Genomic DNA, 18,446 nt, shown 5'->3' with positions numbered 1-18,446 from the left:
TTTCCCTTCTTTCGGTTTCCATGTTGATTGTTTACAAAGTACAGTCGATTTGTGGAATGTCAAAAATCATACGTGAAGCTAACAAAATTCCCGACACGTGGGCGCCAATAACTTCAAAATCCGTCCACCAGGAGCGCCACAATATGAGCAAAAGTTTGTTCAAATTCTAAATGAAGCAAGCTTTACACTCTATCGGACGGTATTTCACGAAAAAATGATTCAATATTAGCTTCCAGTGCGTCGATCGTTGCTGGTTTATCTTTGTAGATATGAGTCTTAACATGGCCCCATAAGAAATAGTCCAAAGGTGTTAAATAACACGATCTAAGCGGCGAATTGACGGGCCCAAAGCGTGAGATGAACTGTTCACCGTAGGCAGCTCTCAATTTGGTCATTGTTTCGCGTGCCGTGTGGGATGTGGCACCGTCTTGTTGAAACTACCTGTGTCCAATGCTTCTATTTTGGGTCAAAGATGAATCGTCAATCATCACACGGTAGCGCTCGTCATTCACGGTAACGTTCCGTCCATTGTCGCTTTTGAAGTAGTACGGCCCGATGATGCCACACCAAACAGTGACTTTTTTGGGATGCATTGGTAGCTCTTGCAATGCTTCCGGCTGGTCTTCACTCCAGATGCGGCAATTTTGCTTGTTGACTTATTCATTCAAACTGAAATAAGCTTCTTCGATGAACACAATTTTTCGATTAAAAATGTATCTTCCTCCAACTTTGCCAGCGCCCCTTCATGATTAAATTATAGACCGAACGACGATTCATGATTAAATTATAGACCAAATTGAACAAGTTTAATAATGACACAAGACATGATTGACAGATCACCGAAAACAGTGTTGCCTAAAACATACCAGCAAAAAAATCACCCTTTTTATTCTTCCCTGGCAAACATGTTTCGCACCGTTTGAAAATTGGTGTTGTACCTTCTGGCCACATCTCCGATCGAAAACCCGGGATTAGATTGAACGTTTTTCAACTTTTGCTGCGCAGCTGACGTTCCTTGGTTGCGGTTTTTCCGTACGTCTATTTGTTCCTTTACATACTCAGGATTTCCATATTTTTGTTTGTTTATAGTCCAATGGATTTTCTTTTCACTGGACTACAAGCGAAAATTTGTGTGTGGTTACGTCGAGTTGTCAAAGTACAACTTACGCATCCGTTCAGAGATTCACCGGAGGTTGGATCGACTTCTTCGATCAAACCTGCACCAGTTGTTCTCTTTAGAAGTGTAAACAAATCTCTGTCAAAAATTTCTCAACACAAGAGACGCACGAGGGGCGAACGAATTTATTTGTAATCTATCTATGAATGATTTAAATATAACATTAATCGAAAGTAAAAGGAATTTTTTGCCGAATAAGATTTACAATTCAAACTACCGATGATGAGTTCAATCTCTATTTAAGAAAAATCTCAAGCGGTTGAAATTTCCAAACAAAATGATAGCGAATTTGAAGTTCAACAATGAATTTACACAATCTTTTAAGAACTGAGGACTGTACGTTTAGAATGTAAGAGTTTTAATATTTTCCCGTTTCAAATAAAATTTTCTTTGAAACTGTGATGAATCAAAGATAAACTCAAGATGGAATGTTTTATAATTTTTCATGTACCATTCAAATAGAACCTCCCGATGAACTCGGTTCACCGTCAGTAGCAGTTCAATGATTAGTTGAATCGAAACATCAAACGTCTAGTCCCTATATGCGCCGAACCTATGATGATGTTTGTTTTTCATATGAATAGCAAATGGTGTCTACTATGCTTCTTATATAAAGGCAGCAATCTCTCCTGGAAACACTCAGATCGATAGATTTCTGCATTTATAGTTCTGGTAGTGTAAAAAATTGTTGACTTCAAACCACAGGCACATATTGCCTGCCATACCAGTACCTTTCGACCGAGTTTCTCCACTTGAATCGACCTGTCCGCATCGCTCACATCCTCCCCAACGACGACAGTAAAGTATTGTGGACCTGGAAGGGTTTTTGAGTCCTCTTTAACATAAGTCTCATCGTCCATCAAAACGCATGCATCCGGACCCTGCAAAAGATTCGAATACAATTTCCGGGCCCTTGTTGCTGCTTGCTTCTTCTGTTTTACTCTTTGGTCCGACTTTCTGACTCTTGTAGGTCTTTAGGTGATTTCGCCTCTTGATACGCTGGACCATTCCGACACTCGTTCCTGCTGTTTTGACAAAATCACATATTGACATTGCTTTGTTCTTCATGATTAGATTTACAACTTTCTGGTCCAGTTTCGGGTTGGAAGAACCGGGTTTTCTGCCTCATCCTGGTAGCTCATCCTAAGAATAATGTTCCCCAAACTTATTAATTGTGTTTTTAACACTGGCATGATGAATTCCGAACCGCTTCGCCAATTTTCGCATAATAATACCCTTTCTCACTTAGCCATGTATCCAGAACTTTAATTTCCACTTCCTTTTCAATACGCGACATTTTGAAAACGCAGAATTTCAACCGCACAAACAAGTAAAGAATCGAAAGCTGACAGCCAAACGCACAGCATGCTGCGATCTGAGCATAAAAAACCATCACAAATACATGCGTACAACACAAATGTATGTGGATAGCTTATTTTCGATACACTCCTTATATTGAATATATCAAAACAACTTTTGTGTAAAACTTGTAAACATGTTTGAAATTTAGTTACGAATTCGCGAGATTTCCAGAATGAACTTTAGAACTACTGAAAACTGCAACGCTTTGAATGACATGTCTCTAATTGTTAATATTTCGACTTTCAAGGCTCATATCATAAATCTACCATGTTGAAGTCTATATAATTTAGTTTTGATTCGATTAAGTCTTACATTTTTCTGTGAAACACAGCCATTTTATCCGCTTAAGTTTTCTGGAAGCGTTCAACAAAAAGAGAAATGAAATCGACTCAACAAGGTTGCCAAACGCATAGACGCAAAGGGGCATTGAGGGAGCCACGTGGTCGATTCAAAATCTATACGCGACCCATTGTCCTAAGGCCATTTTGCTTTGAAATGCTCGTTTTCTGAGAACTGCCGTAGAAGAGCTTCTGAAACCTCAGTTTACCTTAAATTCACAATAACTTTATTGGGGTTGCAATATTTTAAAACTGAATGATAAATTTAAAAGCTTGGTAGACTAGTTGGACCACAATCCATCCAGTAGCAAATTTTTACCAGCATTTAACCAAACCCGTAACTCGTCGATCAGTAAGTCACCGGTCTGACCGAGAGATGGCGCCCGTAATTGAAAATACATCTAGGGTTCAATAGAGACATTCGATTAATTAATGTGTTAGCTTTTTGTGACACTACTTTTGAAAAGGACAAATAAGAAAAGAAGGAAGTTCTCATAATTTTTCATGAGCCCTCGAATGTGAAGAAATTCACTAATTAACAGGGTCTGAGTGTTTAGTAGATTATTAGAGTAGTTAAATAATGATTTTATTCGTTAGTCGATTCGTTTTTTTTTTTAAATTCTGTTTTACATTGGGTAATTCTGGTCGTCATTTAATTATATGTTTTCAGCCTGATACAATGTAAATATGTGAATCACACTGTGGTTGTCATATTTTAGAACCTCTTGGGATAGCAATAAGAAATGTAGTCGGTTTCTACCACTCAGAACCTCATTCATTGTCGAATTTGGCCGATGTGAAAATATAAAAAAATCCTTCAATCCTAAAGTTGTTGCAGCTGAGTAATTCCAGCAAAGAATAGCAACTCATCAAACTTTGCATAATGCAATTTGGATGAAACTGATTAAACGTTTTCAGTAAGACAACACAATTTTTTACAAGGGGTCAATATATCCTTAAGACCGATTTTAAAAAGGGTAGAGTTTTTTTTTGCAAGCACTATTTTTATCGTTTCAACTAAAAAACTGCTAATTGTACCCAAATAATGCCCAAGAAGAGATCAACAATTGAAATACACAAAACTTCATTTTCAATTTCTTCTACAATATTTTTATTCTAAGCCTGTTACTAAAACCTCCATTTGGCGATAATTTATTAAGTGTTTTTTTATGACAACGTTCAAGCTGTATCTGACAACATTCCCAAAACCAAAAGTATCAGCAATAATTTCGTATGTAAGGCTTATTTGCGAGTAAAACAAATCTGATGTTAGTTCAATTGAATATGCATTTTTTATTCATTTAATATTGTATTATTAGTCATCTTGACACAAATTACTGATATTTAACTACACACAACATTATTTTTACAGATGTCGGGAACATTCGGTAATAAGTACAGTAAAAATTTGATTTGCTAAATGATCGATAGAGTAACATTGAGCTTCGATCTGTCGTAATTCTACTGCCTTATTCATCACTTAATACCGACGTACACTGGGGTCTCATTTTACGCGATTTTTTTTAATGCGATTTCGTTTTACGTGGCTTTTTTCACGCGGATTTCCGAATCTACGCGGTTTTTTTTACGCGGATTTCCGAAGTTACACCGTTTTTTTCGTCATCAAAAAAAGTTTTCGATTTTGGAAGTCTCAAAATTTTTCTATGTCCCAAAGTCGATTTTCACAAAAAAATGTTTTTTTGAGAGTGCATGCATTTCTAAGATATTTGGCATCAACAATTTTTTTTTAATTAGTTTGGAGGTTTTTTTGCGCGGGTTTCCGAAGTTACGCGGTTTTTTTTGCGAGGTATGTATCCCCCGCGTAAAAAGAGACCTCAGTGTACAGTGAAATTTACAGAATGATCCTCAAATATTACGTCATAATTTGCGAAGTTGTACTAATGCAGTAATGATCGTAGTAGTAATGATCGTATATCTTTCGGTTAGCGTTTCAATTTCAGTTCCATTCCATTCCGGAAATGATGTTATTTGACAAATATGAATTTTCACAAAACATACAGCGATGGTGCTTGGAAATTCATTATTTTTATTCAATTTACTGAGAATTGGTAGAATTTTTACTGAGTTCAGCAAAAGAAATGATAAAAATGTAAATGTTCAGTAGTTTTTGCATGGGATTTACCGATATTCAGTACTTGTTTGACAGATGACTGTAAGTTGGATAAATTTTACATATTGTTCAGTAAAACTAATATCTTACAGTTGGTAACCGCAAAAAAATTACTGAAAACTAGCTGAATTTTGGTGTCTAGGCTGCAAAAAGAAACTTCGAACTATTGAGTTCATTCCTGCCATTAGGGTCGATGCAGACTTCTCTGTAACCGACTCATGTGGATTCGCTTCTTTCGGTAGAACATGGACTTCTTACGCTTTATCTTTGGCGTAGCGACAAGATGCCAAATCAAGCCAGAATAGCTACGTGGGAATGGTATCTATCGCTTTTTTAGGCATTCACCCCGATATATTTCTTTGTTTACCGTTCCGGTAGTGACGAAGCTTTGGCTTTGCTCGACCACAACTGTGTTTTGCCTGCCAAACCCAATATTTTTTTTGGGAAACTTGACCTTTTTCTTAGTACTGAAATGCTCCTCTACGCCGTTCCGTTGCATGGTAGTATAAAAATCCATGTCAGGCAGCTGTTTAATGTCTTCCAGCACATAAAGACTGTCCCAGAAAGTATGGACGCACTTTGATTTCGCTGTAAATAATTCACAAGTGTTAGATATTCAAATTTTATTCGATATACTGATAATATTAGACTACAACAACATTTCTCAACATTAGCTACTTAGCCATTGTAGACTAACTGGCGCACCTTTTTGCGAACGTTCCTTATTAAATTCCGTACAGACTTCTTGGCGACAAGTTTTGACATTTTTTTCCAATCTTTTTCGAACTGTTGAATGGTTTCGGCTGCCGAGATATGTTTCCTAAGATGTGCCTTCGTTAATGCCCAAAATTCCCCAATTGGTCGAAGTTGTGGGCAATGTGGTGGATTCATGTCTTTTGGGACGAAAGTGACATTTTTGGTAGTATACCATTCTACCGTTGATTTCGAGTAGTGGCAAGAAGCAAGATCTAGCCAGAAGACAACAGGTTCCTTATGGCTTCGAATCATGGGTAGAAGTCGTTTTTGTAAACATTCCTTGATGTATATTTCGCTGTTCATTGAAGCAGTGGTGATGAAGGGTTTCGAAATCTTACCGCAGCTACATATTGCTTGCCAGACCATAGCTTTCTTACCAAATTTTTCGACTTCAATCGATGTCTCGGACTGGTTTAACACTTGCCCTTTTCGCACCGTATAATATTGTGGTCCCGGCAAGGATTTGTAATTGAGTTTCACGTAGGTTTCGTCGTCTATGACCATTGAACTGCATGTTCAAATTTCCAGCAAGAATCGTATTGTACAGCTTTCGAACCCTCGGCCTGATCGATGCTTCTTGTTTCGAACTACGTTTTGGTTGTTTCTGCTTCTTATATGTTCGAAGATTCAAACGTTCTTTAGCACGAAGAACATTTGACTTCGAAGTACCCACTTTCTTGGCCACATCCCGAACTGAAACCTCCTTCTTTTGCTCGAACGCCTACAGTATACGTTTATCCAACTGAGGGTTAGTAGGACCTTTTTTTCGACCCGTTTTCGGTTTATCCTCAAACCGAACTTCCTGATTGCATTTCGCACGACTTTTTCACTTACTCCTTCCATTTTTGCTATCTTTCTCAGTGACAGTCCGCGTTCTGTGCACCATTTATACACAATTTTTCGATGTTGTTCTGCTGAAAGTCCACGTATTTCGAAACAAACTAATGAAAACGAATAAACAACTGCACAAGTGGTTAGAGAAGAGTGTAAACAACAGGAAGCAGACATAAAAATTGACAGATTCTGAACCATTGCGAAATGGCAGCGGTTTTTGGTTGCGTGCATACTTTCTGGGACAGTCTTTAAGTTTTATCGTCCATTATCACACAGGAAAACTTCATCAAATATTAGCGATGCAACTTGCGAGTCCGTACGGTACGGTACAGTGTTTTCTCCTTGAACGACTTTATACCTTGCCGCTGCTTGGAAGTATGCCTGAAAGTACGAGAAATTTTCATTTTTCTAGCCACAGTCCGTACTGAAAGATCTGGTCCTTCTGGAATATTTGCTTCACCTTTGCGGTTTTCTAGTGGTTCCTGAGATCCGTTTTTGTTCCGCTCCCAGCCTTCCTGACTGTTGTCAAACGTGTGTCGAAAGATTTAAGAACGTTATGGACAGTGCTTGCAGGAAAATCAAGCGGTTTTGCCAATGTTCTTTCTGACAGATCCAGATTTTCATTGCGACATTATCCCAGTGAAATAGAAAAAAGTCGCTAAAACATAATGAAATTGCATTTCTTTTATTCATACATCTAATCGTTCAAAAGTGTATCTAACAGTTAGTAAGAAAGTCGAAGCACATGTGATCTCTTGGAAAGTTTTTTATATTTCTTAGTGACATTAAACGAGTTGTCAAGGTGAATCAATAAATCAGGAAAAGTAAAGTGATGGTCGAAAATTATGCACACAATTGCTTTTCTTTCGACGCCATCTTTGATCAAAATGCTTATAATATCACTAAAAACTAATTTTAAACAAAGAACAGGCATAAGTTCATTAGTCTTCGATTTTTTTAAGCGTTGATGAAGTATTTCCGGAGATGTTTATTCAGGAGTGTCCAGATTTAGTCGCGAAGAAGCCTTACTATGGTTCAGTTTCAGTTTTCACAAGCGAAAATGCCATTGCAATTGCCTTGCTTCCTAAAAAACTAAACTAGGTAGAACCAAGCCGAGAACGGTTTTACTGCATGGTGCAACGCATAGGTTCGTGACGAATAAAGCACGAGTTTGACAGCTATTGCGGCGAATTGTTTACCTTTTTTATTAAACTCATTTAAATGTGAATGGATTTGTAAACAAAATAGTCTATCGTTGCCAGACCGCTTTTATTTAGCTCATTATGTGAGATTATGGTCAGTCTTATAGTCTCTATTGACAGCAAAAAGTATGTGTATAGAAACCCAGACTCTACGTTTTTCAATCAGTCAATATAGTAAAGCTAACATCACCGGTTCAGATTTACACCCGATGACGATGGATTTTGTTGCAAATTGAATTATTTCTCATCGAGACCAACACGCAGAAAAAATGAAACGAGGCTACGATTATTCCTATACCATGTCATTTGCGAAGGTTTTTTTCACGGAATCACCTTATCGGATATATCGATACCACCATACCTGTGCCCTGTCCCAGTCCCAGTCCGCGGTTCCACCGGTTCCTTCGCCGGATCGAGCTTGACACTGCGCATAACACACACTCGACCTCGCCGAACGGGGAATGTATGTGACTACTGGTACCACTTCGTTTGACGTTGAATGGCTGTTTCTCATTTTTCTTCCTCGAATGGAATGTTCAATATATAGATTTGCATGTCAATATATTTTTTTTTGTAGTTCCCCTTCCCTACCGATTGGTTCGGACGAGGCGGCTTGAATTGCAGCTGATAGAGACATGTGGCATGATGATTATGATTACGATTGCGATCGGGGAGGGGGAGGGGGAGCTTGAAGCTATCATTAGTACTACGGGTGTTTTTAATTACCGTTTGACCGACATATCGGAATCACATTGGATCGGTGCCGGTGGTGCAAGTGGTCACTGGAATAGGGGTTAAAAATAGAAAACACTTCAGCCCGAAGCGAGGGTGGTTTTGCCAACTGCGTCATCAGGTGATTTGTCGATTTATTATTGGGTGAACTTTGCGCAACCATGTTGCAAAAGGTTTTCGCTGGCCTGGGCCACGCCAATAGACCGTCCGTCTCCATCAAGACCGGTCGATACAACAAAACGAGGAAACTGGAGCATGTGTGTGGCTGTGTGTGCGGGCGAAACGAAATCCGTGTGCTGTGCATTTCGGTGAGTTTGAGTATTCGCGATAGTAGTTAGTATCCCTTGGTACAGCTTAGCCGTGGATAGATAGTGGATGGGACTGTTTTTTCCCTCGTGTTTTACCTTTGACGGCAGGCAGCCAGAGGCAAGCAGGCAACAGTTCATTTTTTTTTCGTTTTGCGCGCAGTTGAGTCATACACGTTGGACGCCGCGTGTTCCCACATATTGTGGTGGCCGTCGCTTTGCGCTTTTCGTTTCGCATGTTATTTTACATTTTTTTTTCTTTTCTGTATTTCGTGTGTGCTCAGAGTGCGGTAAAATTAATTCGCCTGCTGTTTGTATCTCGAGAGCCGTGCGCGCGTTGTCTCTTTCGCTCTATCGCGTCGTGTCGCGTCACGAGGCGAGGTGGACCAGTAATCATTTGCAAAATTTTGCGAGTTTGACCGCCTCATTGTCAGTGGTAAGAACATAACGGGTGGAAGCTAGTCAGGCCGAGGAAGGCACCGCTCTTCTCGCTGAATGGTACGGAAGTGAGATGATGAGTGCGTTTGTTGTTGGCGAGTATTTATCGCTTCTGGCTGCCTGCGGGACGCGCAAATTGGTTTTGCGCCGTGCGCTTTGGGGCTCGCTCCGAGGGATTCATTATATTGCTGTTTAGTTTAGAGTTGACGACGCCTAAGTAAGCACTAATGCTCTCACCATTGTACCATTCGTAGATTCAGTGCAAAATACTGCTGCCGCAGCGGACAGCGCATCCGATGCGCAATTAAATGCTCCGACGCCGATGGACACTTCGTCGTCTCCGCCAGTAGCAGCAGCCCCGTTGATTCCAATCCCGGCATCGTCCGTAGCAGCATCAGCAGCGTCGACAGGTTCATCAGTATCTATCTCACAGACAACAGCAGCAGCAACAACAACAACCGTATCATCAGCTCCAGCACCAGTGGTTTCGGCGGCTCAACCAGCTGTTGTTTCCTCGGATGAATCGGCAGGTGCAGTCAGTACCACTACAACGACACCGCAAACAGCGACGACCACCACTACACTAACGACGACGACCACTAGCAGTGGTGGCGGTTCGGTGGTTTCGACAGCAGCACCTTCGTCAGCCACCAACACCAGTGTGACCGGTGGTGTTGCAACAGTGACCGCGACATCAGCCGGCAGCATCATCAACACGAATGGGTTACCTTCGGTTACTGGCACGACTACGACCGTGGTCAGTGCAACTCCGACATTGGCGACCGCTACCAACACCAACAGCATCAGCACCGGCACTGGGACACTGCCGCAAAGCAAAACCGGAACAACGGACAAAGGTGGCCTACCGAAGGCCATGATCAAACCGAGCATCCTGACCCATGTCATCGAGGGTTTCGTGATACTGGAATCGAACGAACCATTTCCGGTACAGCGGCAGCGCTATCCCGACTGGGACACCAACGACGAACCGCCGAGTAAGTATTCAAGCTTCCGATTTTTTTTTTCACTATCTGTGCTTTGTTTGTTTAGCTTTGGCGGTTCCTTCGCGCCAGTAGTTTATTTTGCGGCGCCGGTCTATTCTAAACCGTGCGGCTAATGAGCGGATGCAGTGCCAGGAGGTACTACGAAAAGAAAAAAAAATGAAAAATAAAAACCAGTTTCGCAATTGTCATGCCTGGTTGAATGTGTCAAACTGTGCTTTAGAAGAGTTCGGAAGTGTGGCGACATTAAATCGTTTGCCAAGTGGAAAATTGACTAAATGCTTGGCTTGGCTTGAGATATATGACATTAAAATGTTGCCAATCTAAACGTCGGCTGATAAATGTGGCGTTATCTGTCTGGGCTGTACCATACAAAGTTGTTACGTTATTGATTTGGAACTGCTATTTTTGAAAAGTATTGAAATGTTGATTTCGGTGAAACGTCAAAGCGTTTAGGATTTTGCTCATGTTGGTAATAAGACATCATGTGAATACCTCCAAATCAATACACAAAAGAAGTTCACACAATACAGAGAGCAAGCATTGATCACGATCGCAGTGGTTTGGATGATTTCACGCTTTGCTACGATCAGTACCAGTCGCATTTTGTTATTGCCTCTCTCTTATATAGAAAGGCTATGCAATCACTGTGAAAATAAAACGACTTTAGAGCGAAGAGCAGTTAGTTAAGATTGGAAACACCTAGGATGTTACCAGATTTGTTTCTACCGTTGTGTAGCTTCAACTTTCAGCTACAATTCCCAATTTGTGATGTGGGAAAATATGCATTAGATATGAGCGCGAATAAAGTGAAACTATGTTCGCATGAATTCTTTGTTTGCCTTAACCTTTCGTGAGACATAATCCTGCTTGCCGAAAATATAGGTACTGCCTCGAAACTTGACACCCTACTGTACCAAATAATTTATGTTGGAACTGATTTTATACATGAATTTCAAACACTTATTTCCCCGTAATTCCAGAGCCGAAGGTCGGATCAAACAGAGAAATTTTTTATAGCACCATATGACCAATCATTTGAATCTGAGTGTGTGAAAATCTGTTAAGCATCCATCAATGTCAACTTCCCTCTCTGAGCAGCCTAGATAGCCGTGTAGTGTCGGTAGCGGTTTCCCAACTGGCTAAGAATAACGCTACGGTCCACCTGTACCGTTGGTATAAGTCCACCAAACAGGTAAGCCGTGTGGCATCCGGCGGAATTATTTTTTTACCAAGAATTGATCCACTGGTTTCCTGTTCCATGTCGTAAAAGGCCACAAAAATAGGAACTCCTAAGTCAATGTGTATTTCCGTGCCGAGGACTGAATGGCTGCAGGAGGTTAAACAATGCAGTCGTGAACGGAATATCTTGGGGTTTTCCCTTACTGTGTTAAGCGAAGCTCTGGCACAGTGGACGACTTTTTTCTTCGCAACTCGTGGGATTTAAATGAATCAAACATTTAACAAAATCCTTACATTATAATTATGTCTCGAGCATGCATACTTGCAAGTAGTGCTCTCGATGTTTCTCAAGCTCACAACTCGGGATATTTGTGCTGTCACAGTTGATATGACTATTGATGGCATAGACAGAAAATATGTCTATTGTTCGGCATATTTGCCGCATAACCAACCTTCGCCAAGCGATGACTTCAAAAAGGTTGTATCATACTGTTGCAAAAGTGATTTACCGCTTGTAATCGGTAGTGACATAAATGCTCACCATATCATTTGGGGCAGCACAGATATAAATTCGAGAGGTTCTGATATGATGGAATTTGTGAGCAGTACAAACCTGCACATAGTCAATGCAGGAAATCGTCCAACTTTTGCGAGATCTTGAAGAGAGGAGGTTTGGAACGCAACTCTCTGCTCTGATAGAATTGCGCATGAGTTGGTGAATTGATTCGTCTCCGATGAGCTCGAACCTTCGTTTTCTGATCATAAGTACATATTCTTTGAACATTCAAACGTTAAATTTGATATTATCACATATCGTAATCCCAAATCTACAAACTGGGACCTATATGAAGAGGGCTTGGCGACCAGATTTTACGGGTACCAACCAACAATTGAAACCCCAATTGATTTGGAAAATGTTGTCGACGAGACAAACTCACTCATAGTTGCAGCATATGAAGAGGCTTGTCCACTTCGGATTGTGCGAGCTACTAGAGGAACTCCTTGGTGGATTGCTGAACTTGCTAGACTAAGGAAACTATGCAGAAGAGCTTGGAACCACCGACGCAGGGATGGGTCGGAGGCATTCGTGTCGGCTCGAAGGGCTTACAAAAATGCTCTTCGATCGTCTGAGCGAAGTGGTTGGAAAAGCCTCTGCACAAATGTCTCTAGTCTCAACGAGGCTAGCAGATTAATTAAGTTACTTTCGAAGTCTAAGGACTTTAATGTCAGTTTCTTAAGAACTTCAGATGGTGAACACTTGTCTGATGAAGGTGATGTACTTCACTATCTTTTTAACACTCACTTTCCAGGTTGTATGGATCCATCACCGACAGCTCTTCCAGAGACTTTTTCAGGTAGTTACGATTCTTGGGCACTCGCTCGAAGCGTTGTGACGATTGAATCGGTCAAATGGGCAGTTGAGAGTATTGCTCCGTACAAGTCTCCTGGAAAGGATGGAGTTTTCCCAGTGTTACTGCAGAAAGGGTATGAACATTTCAAACATGTTTTGAAGAAAATACTTACTTTTAGTCTTGCGACAGGATATATTCCAAGGGCCTGGCAGGAAATAATTGTCAAATTTATTCCCAAAGGCGGTCGCGACACTTATGAGGAAGCGAAGAGTTTCAGGCCTATCAGTCTTAGCTCATTTCTTCTTAAAACAGTGGAACGCATAGTCGATCACTATATCAGTAATGTTAGTTTGGGCGTGCATCCGCTACATGGAATGCAACATGCTTACCAGCGTGGGAAGTCCACTACAACCCTGTTACATGATGTTGTGTACAACATTGAAAAAGCTTTCTCACAAAAGCAATCTTGCTTGGGAGTTTTCCTAGATATTGAAGGTGCCTTTGATAACGTGTCTTTCAATTCAATTCTGGAAGCAGCCCGTGGTCATGGCATACCTTCAAGTATCACAAATTGGATACACGCAATGCTTAGCAATCGACTTCTTTGTTCATCGCTTCGGCAAGCAGATATTAGAAAGCTGAGTGTCTGTGGGTGTCCTCAAGGTGGTGTACTATCCCCACTTTTATGGAACCTAGTCGCTGATGGTTTGTTAAGGAAACTTAATAACCTTGGATTTCCGACTTATGGTTTTGCCGACGATTATCATATATTGATGACCGGTATAAGCATTAACACTCTCTTCGATTTAATGCAACAAGCCCTGCGATCTGTTGAACAATGGTGTTGTCAGGTTGGATTATCTGTAAATCCTGGCAAAACATCAATGGTGCTTTTCACTCATCGTAGGATAATCACAGGAGCTCGTCCGTTACAGTTCTTCGGCTCAGAGGTTACTGTGGTCGATCAAGTTAAATACGTCGGGGTTATTCTTGACTCAAAACTGAATTGGTCTGCTCACATTGATTTCAGGATTAAAAGAGCTTGCATGGCTTTCGGCCAATGCAGACGAGCTTTTGGAAATGGGGACTCAAACCCAGATACATTCATTGGATCTACACAACTATTGTTAGACCAATTTTAGCATATGGATGTCTTGTATGGTGGAGAAGTCGCGACAGTTCAGTCAAAGCTAAATCATCTCCAAAGGATGGTCCTAATGGCGATGACAGGAGCATTCACGACAACTCCTACTGCTGCTCTAGAGGCGCTACTGTGCATTAAACCACTACATGTGTTCCTAAAACAAGAAGCATTATCTTGTGCATACCGTCTTAAGGTTACAGGGCTTTGGAACAGTAACCCATTAGATTATGCTACCAGCCACACTCGCTTGTGGTCTCAAATGGTTAGGTGGGATGAGTATTTGCTCGCTCCTAGTGACCTAACTCTCACATGCAGTTTTCCTTTCAAAACATTCAAGGTGAGCTATCCTCTTCGTGAGGAATGGTTGTCTGGTTGTCTGGAACGACAACTTGATGAACACAAAGTTTGTTATACGGACGGTTCTCTGTTGAATGGTCGTGCGGGTGCTGGTGTCTACTGTCGTGAAATGAGGCTAGAGCAGTCTCATTCACTTGGTAGATACTGTACTGTGTTCCAAGCAGAAATCTACGCGATTCTGTGTGGAGTACAATCGGCACTTCAGCAGAGGATCTGTGGTAAACGTATTTATTTTTGTTCCGACAGTCAGGCAGCTTTAAAAGCACTAAGTTCGAATGACTCACGGTCGAATCTAGTGATCGCATGTCGAACTCAAATTGAAGACCTCAGCATTTCAAATGCTGTTTACTTCTTATGGGTACCCGGCCATTCTGGTATTACTGGAAATGAATGGGCTGATGAGTTGGCTAGAGCTGGTACAACGAATGATTTCGTTGGTCCTGAACCAGCTTTACCACTTTCAACTAGTTGGATAAAGCACAAGATTTGTTCTTGGGCTGCATCCGAACATGCCAGCTACTGGCGCAGCTTGCAAACTTGCGCTCAGACAAAAGCATTTCTACCAGATTTAAATCTGAAAATGTCAAAGTGTCTACTGCATTTCTCCAAGCATCATTGCAGTATTCTGGTCAGAGCTCTGACTGGAGATTGCAAACTCAATTATCACATGGCTACTATTCAACGTGCTGAGTATTATTCGTGTGATTTGTGTGAATGCGATAACGGTACTTCATATCATCTGATATGTAACTGTCCCGCATTGACGCAACTACGTATCCGGGTTTTTGGTTCTCCATACATGGTTGAGTCTGTGTATGCGGAGCTAAATTTGAAGGATATTCTCTCGTTTCTCACCCAATGTGGTGTGGAGCTATAGTCAGAAGGGTTCATCGTTCTTCCTGGAATGAATGAATCCCTTCTGTATTCATCTTAAATAGGGTTTAGCAGATTGTTTGACATCCTTTAGGGGGTACCGAATTTACTTCTGCTCGTACATACTGCGAATCGTTCTGCATTCTTCCGGGAGTGCAGAATGGTGGCGCTTTTGTAAGATCTCCAAATTCTCTCGGAGGTTGGAGGTTTTATTAACAGCAGACTGTTCGGGACCTCGTAGAGGTTCAGAATTTACCTCTGCTTCCACTAAATGTGATCCCCAGCATATTGTTCAGCATCCCTTAGGGGTGCAGAATTTACTTCTGCTTTTATGTGTTTTTGTGTCGTCAATTTTTCCCATCCTACTAGTCCAACCCTTACCATTTCCTTTCAATCCTTCCCTCTTATATATCGGGAAAATGATGCTAAAAACAAATTGATGACAAGGCACAAATCTCCAAATATCAAGGGGAACGTGCTATTTGAGCCAATTTGTTCTGATTCCTGATTTCTGATTCTATGAGATTCCGAAGTAAGTTCCGTTTGGGAGTTTTTGACCACTATTTCTGGTGAAGTTTTGAACCTAACTTAGTTACTTAGTTAGTGAATTTAAGTTTATGAAAATCGGTTTTATCGTTAGCTGAGAAAACGAAATGAGTTCCATTTCCGAGTATTCGACCACCATTTGCGGTATGATATAGGATTGTAAAACCTTTCATTTGATGTAGCCATCCCAGAGGCCCAATTTAAAGTTTTTTATCACTATTTCCGGTAACTCTGGTACCGTAAACCAGGTACCGTATAACACCTTTTTTTTACTCTACACACAAAATAGTTTCCAGAGAAACACTCAAATTTCCATAGATTTTACCTACAGATTCGATTAAAATCTCCGAATCCGTAGATCTACGGAGAATTCGGCCAATGTTCTAATAAGTAGGATCACTCACCTATGTTGTTTTCATTTGAAAACACTGTAATTCACACAGGGTAGTCACTTCAAACTCAGCGCTCTTCACGAAACTGTGTTGGGTTTGCACTTAGCAACAGAAGTTTGAACTAACCCGATATAAGAATCAGGTTCAAAACGGACTCGAACTTCAGTTCAATAACGTTGAAAATAGGTTCGAAACTGGCTTCAAACAAACGGTTTGGAAATGGATTAAGGTTCAACATCAAGCGAAATCGACATTGTTTTTCACATCCATTCGAAGCAAGGCCTACTTCTCACACTGCTTTAGATGCCATAGACTGGAAACATTTATTTAACGTTTCCCAATAATACATCGATACATTAGTTGTTTGTTTGTTTTCGCATAGAAAATTGACATTCATTCGCCTATTATAGAGAAAAACTCAGAACTAATTTTCGTTTTATCTTCTTCCAGAAAAACGTACCACCACCGAAGCCAACTCTCCGATTTCTCCCGGCAACGTTTTGCTGACCCAGCAGCAACAGCAACCATCTCCACTGACGGCCAACGCGAACACCACCACCGGTGACATGGGTAACTGTGAAATCTGCGGTAAGCCGGAACTGCGCAGTAAAATGAAACGCAAACGGTTCTGCAGTGCCGACTGTGCCCGGGCAGCCAAACAGAACTCGACCGATCAGGTGACCTCGCCGACGCACAACGGTACGATCGAATCGCACCCGACCAGTACCGGCAACGGTTTGGACCACCCGGGATCGGTAACGACAACCGTTAATCCGGTTGCACCTTCCAACATCAAACTGGAACGACTGGAACCGATGGAACAGTCACCGTCCATTCATCCGCCTCAGTTTGCTGCGACACCGGTTGAAACCGGAGCGGCTACCGTTCCGGTGGCACCGAACCCCACCGGAGAGGAGTCCTCGCTGGTTATGAAGTGGTCCGTACAGGATGTGCGTGATTTCATCAAAAATCTACCCGGATTCGGTAGCTACGCGGAAAATTTTGCCGAACAGGAAATTGACGGTGAAGCTTTGATGCTACTCGAGGAGAAACATCTCATCAACGAAACGATGAACATGAAGGTGGGCCCGGCAGTGAAATTCTTGGCCAAGGTTCGTTCGATGATTGCCAGCACCAGTCCGGCCGATGGGCAACCTCAATCGCAACAACCACAGCAGCAATCGTAAAGCAACTGTGCTGGCTCGGTTGCAACTGTGATTTGACGGGATTTCTATTTCTTAATCCTTGTTTATTTTTACTTTTTACTCCTGCGTAGACTGTAATTTAGTTTGTTTTACTAATGTGAATGTTATTCTGTAAATAGCGGGTTATCGTTAAGAATTCAGTAGCTTTAGGTTTAGTTTTTACTGAACACAAATTTATTATCACCGAAGTTTAGAATTAGTCTAATGGTATTTTAAGTATTAAGACTACAGCATTACCGTCTTGTTTCAGGTGGGCACTAAAACTAATTTATTGTAGCAAAATGTCCTTAAGATCGCAATCAATGCTCTCCTCCCCCCTTGAACAGTAAAACGCTGCATAAGAACATAATTCGAAAATATGAAATATTTCTTTTGTACATATTCTCACTATTCCGTAGGTTCCACAATAGTTCCGTAAGAGTGTATGGTCTGCTTCAGCAGAGCTGTTTGATTATGCAAGAGAAAAATAAATTTAGAAAACCAATAGAAAATATATTCATTGTAAGAAGCTGGGCAACCGTATCTGGAAGCAAACCATTGCCAAATTTTTGATAAACACAAGTCGTGCTTCGCGTCAGAACTGTATAAACTAATCATTGAGCAATCATATTTTTTTCTCTAGTACTAGCATTTCATAAGAACCATGCGAATGTAATTCTCTTGGAAAATAAAATAAATAATTGACGAAAATACAAACCTTTTTATTTTAATTCTAGTCTGTTATATGTTACCCTCCCGTTGGTTGGTGGGCTTGACGGTATTGCAAACATCATCACATACAATCAATTAGCGTTACAATTTGATAAAGATATGCGTTACAGTTTTTCGTTTCATAATTGAATTAAATGAATAATATATGGAACGACTTGAATAAGATGTTGATTGCATTACGCTCCAACATCCGGGGTTGGAGAGGCCGGTAGGGCTTAACTGAGCTCTTTTTTATGTTTTATTTTCATACTACCGGCCCTTATTACCAGTGTGAAGTGAAAATTAAGTAGAGTAAACGTATCCCAATTGGGTTTCACACGATGACAATAAATGAACGGTAAATCGAATCCATCTTTGACGTTTATTGGTGGTTTGTGTACCATGGAATACTGTGGAATGAAATAGAAT

General features: G+C 40.9%; 1 protein-coding gene across 2 annotated transcripts in view; it reads left to right on the top strand.

Annotated features, from left to right (window-relative positions):
• The window catches only part of LOC131432403 (polyhomeotic-proximal chromatin protein-like), a 102,328-nt gene extending 84,305 nt beyond the window's left edge, over positions 1-18,023 (top strand). For both annotated transcript variants that reach the window (XM_058598645.1, XM_058598644.1), the window contains exons 8-9: positions 9,530-10,270; positions 16,573-18,023. In XM_058598645.1, coding sequence (XP_058454628.1) covers positions 9,530-10,270; positions 16,573-17,309 — 1,478 coding nt within the window. In that variant the 3' untranslated portion in view covers positions 17,310-18,023. The remainder of the gene's footprint in view (positions 1-9,529; positions 10,271-16,572) is intronic.
• The last annotated feature ends 423 nt before the right edge of the window (positions 18,024-18,446 follow it).

This window comes from Malaya genurostris, chromosome 2 (assembly GCF_030247185.1).
Source record: "Malaya genurostris strain Urasoe2022 chromosome 2, Malgen_1.1, whole genome shotgun sequence".
Classification (NCBI taxonomy): Eukaryota; Metazoa; Arthropoda; class Insecta; order Diptera; family Culicidae; genus Malaya; species Malaya genurostris.
This window is presented reverse-complemented; position numbering and strand designations above follow the sequence as displayed.